Source organism: Propithecus coquereli, unplaced genomic scaffold, assembly GCF_000956105.1.
Source record: "Propithecus coquereli isolate 6110/MARCELLA unplaced genomic scaffold, Pcoq_1.0 Scaffold357, whole genome shotgun sequence".
Classification (NCBI taxonomy): Eukaryota; Metazoa; Chordata; class Mammalia; order Primates; family Indriidae; genus Propithecus; species Propithecus coquereli.
The window spans coordinates 1,330,667-1,331,834 of NW_012149252.1; the positions used below are offsets into that span (position 1 = coordinate 1,330,667).

General features: G+C 39.6%; 1 protein-coding gene across 1 annotated transcript in view; it reads left to right on the plus strand.

The window, feature by feature from the left end:
- Nucleotides 1-1,168, plus strand: part of ABCA12 (ATP-binding cassette, sub-family A (ABC1), member 12) — a 203,578-nt gene that overhangs the window by 90,079 nt on the left and 112,331 nt on the right. The window contains 1 exon segment of the mRNA XM_012651460.1: nt 939-1,008. Coding sequence (XP_012506914.1) covers nt 939-1,008 — 70 coding nt within the window.

Sequence of the window (1,168 nt, forward strand, 5' to 3'; positions counted from 1 at the left end):
GCCACTCCCATTTTAATAGCCTCCAAGTTAAACACCTGATAGGACTAGTTAATTTGTGTATTGCACAGTTTGATTCAAAGCAGATGATCCCCAAATCAGCCATTGACATTTATTCTATCTTTACATAAAATTCAACAGTAGACACTAAGGGAAGAAGTTACAAAATAAACAGAGATGCAGCCTCACCTTTGAAGTGACATGGCACGTATGACACACACACGCTTAGTCACATACAGATGCCTTGAAACTCTTAGGCTGTGTTCTCACATCCCGGTCAATTTGAAAGGAGACCAGCAAGTGGTTAATTTGGAAACACTCAATTGGTTATCTGGAGAAAAAAAGAACCTATATTGGTCAATTAGATTCCACTATTTGTTTTTAATCACAATGAAATGAATTCAAATGTAGTTATTGAATGTTATAGGTGGAAGGATCTAGCAGATCATCTAGCTTCCTACATCTCAACTGACAAGAGAAGCAACTGAGGCCTAGAAAAAGGTTGCAAGATTTAGGAAAAAAAGAAAAGAAAATGTGCAATCCTCGTGGGACATACTCACACTAAAAAATGTATTCATTGTTTATCTGTAACTCAACTTCAACTGGGAGTCCCGTATTTCATCGGGCAACCCCAGCCCAGTGATTTTTTTCTTTCATACCTAGAAATGTCCTTAAGACCATTTATGATGGAGTATTAAAATAATTAATATAAAGATAGTGCACATGGAAAAGGTAAATGCTCAGAGAACCTAGAGCGGTGCTGCCATGGTGCAGTTGGACTTGAGGGAAGATGTCCAGCTTCCTGGCGGTGCTTTGATGCCCAAGTCAACCGATGCCAGACAACCAGGGACTGAAATGATCTCAGCAAAATGGCTTTGCTTTATTTTTATATGAGTTGATTTATATATTCTTTTCTTTTTTTTTCTTTTTTTAAATTTCAGCGTATTATGGGGGTACAGATGTTTAGGTTACGTATGTTGCCCTTGCCCCCCGCCAAGTCGGAGTTTCAAAGTATGTCCATCCGTCGGGTGGTGCTCATTGCACTCTTTGCGTATGCAAATACCCGTTCCCTTCTCTCCCCTCCCTCCTCCCCCTCTCCCCTGCCTGACATCCAATAGATGTTATTCTTATATGTGCACTTATGTATTGATCAGTTAATACCAATTTGATG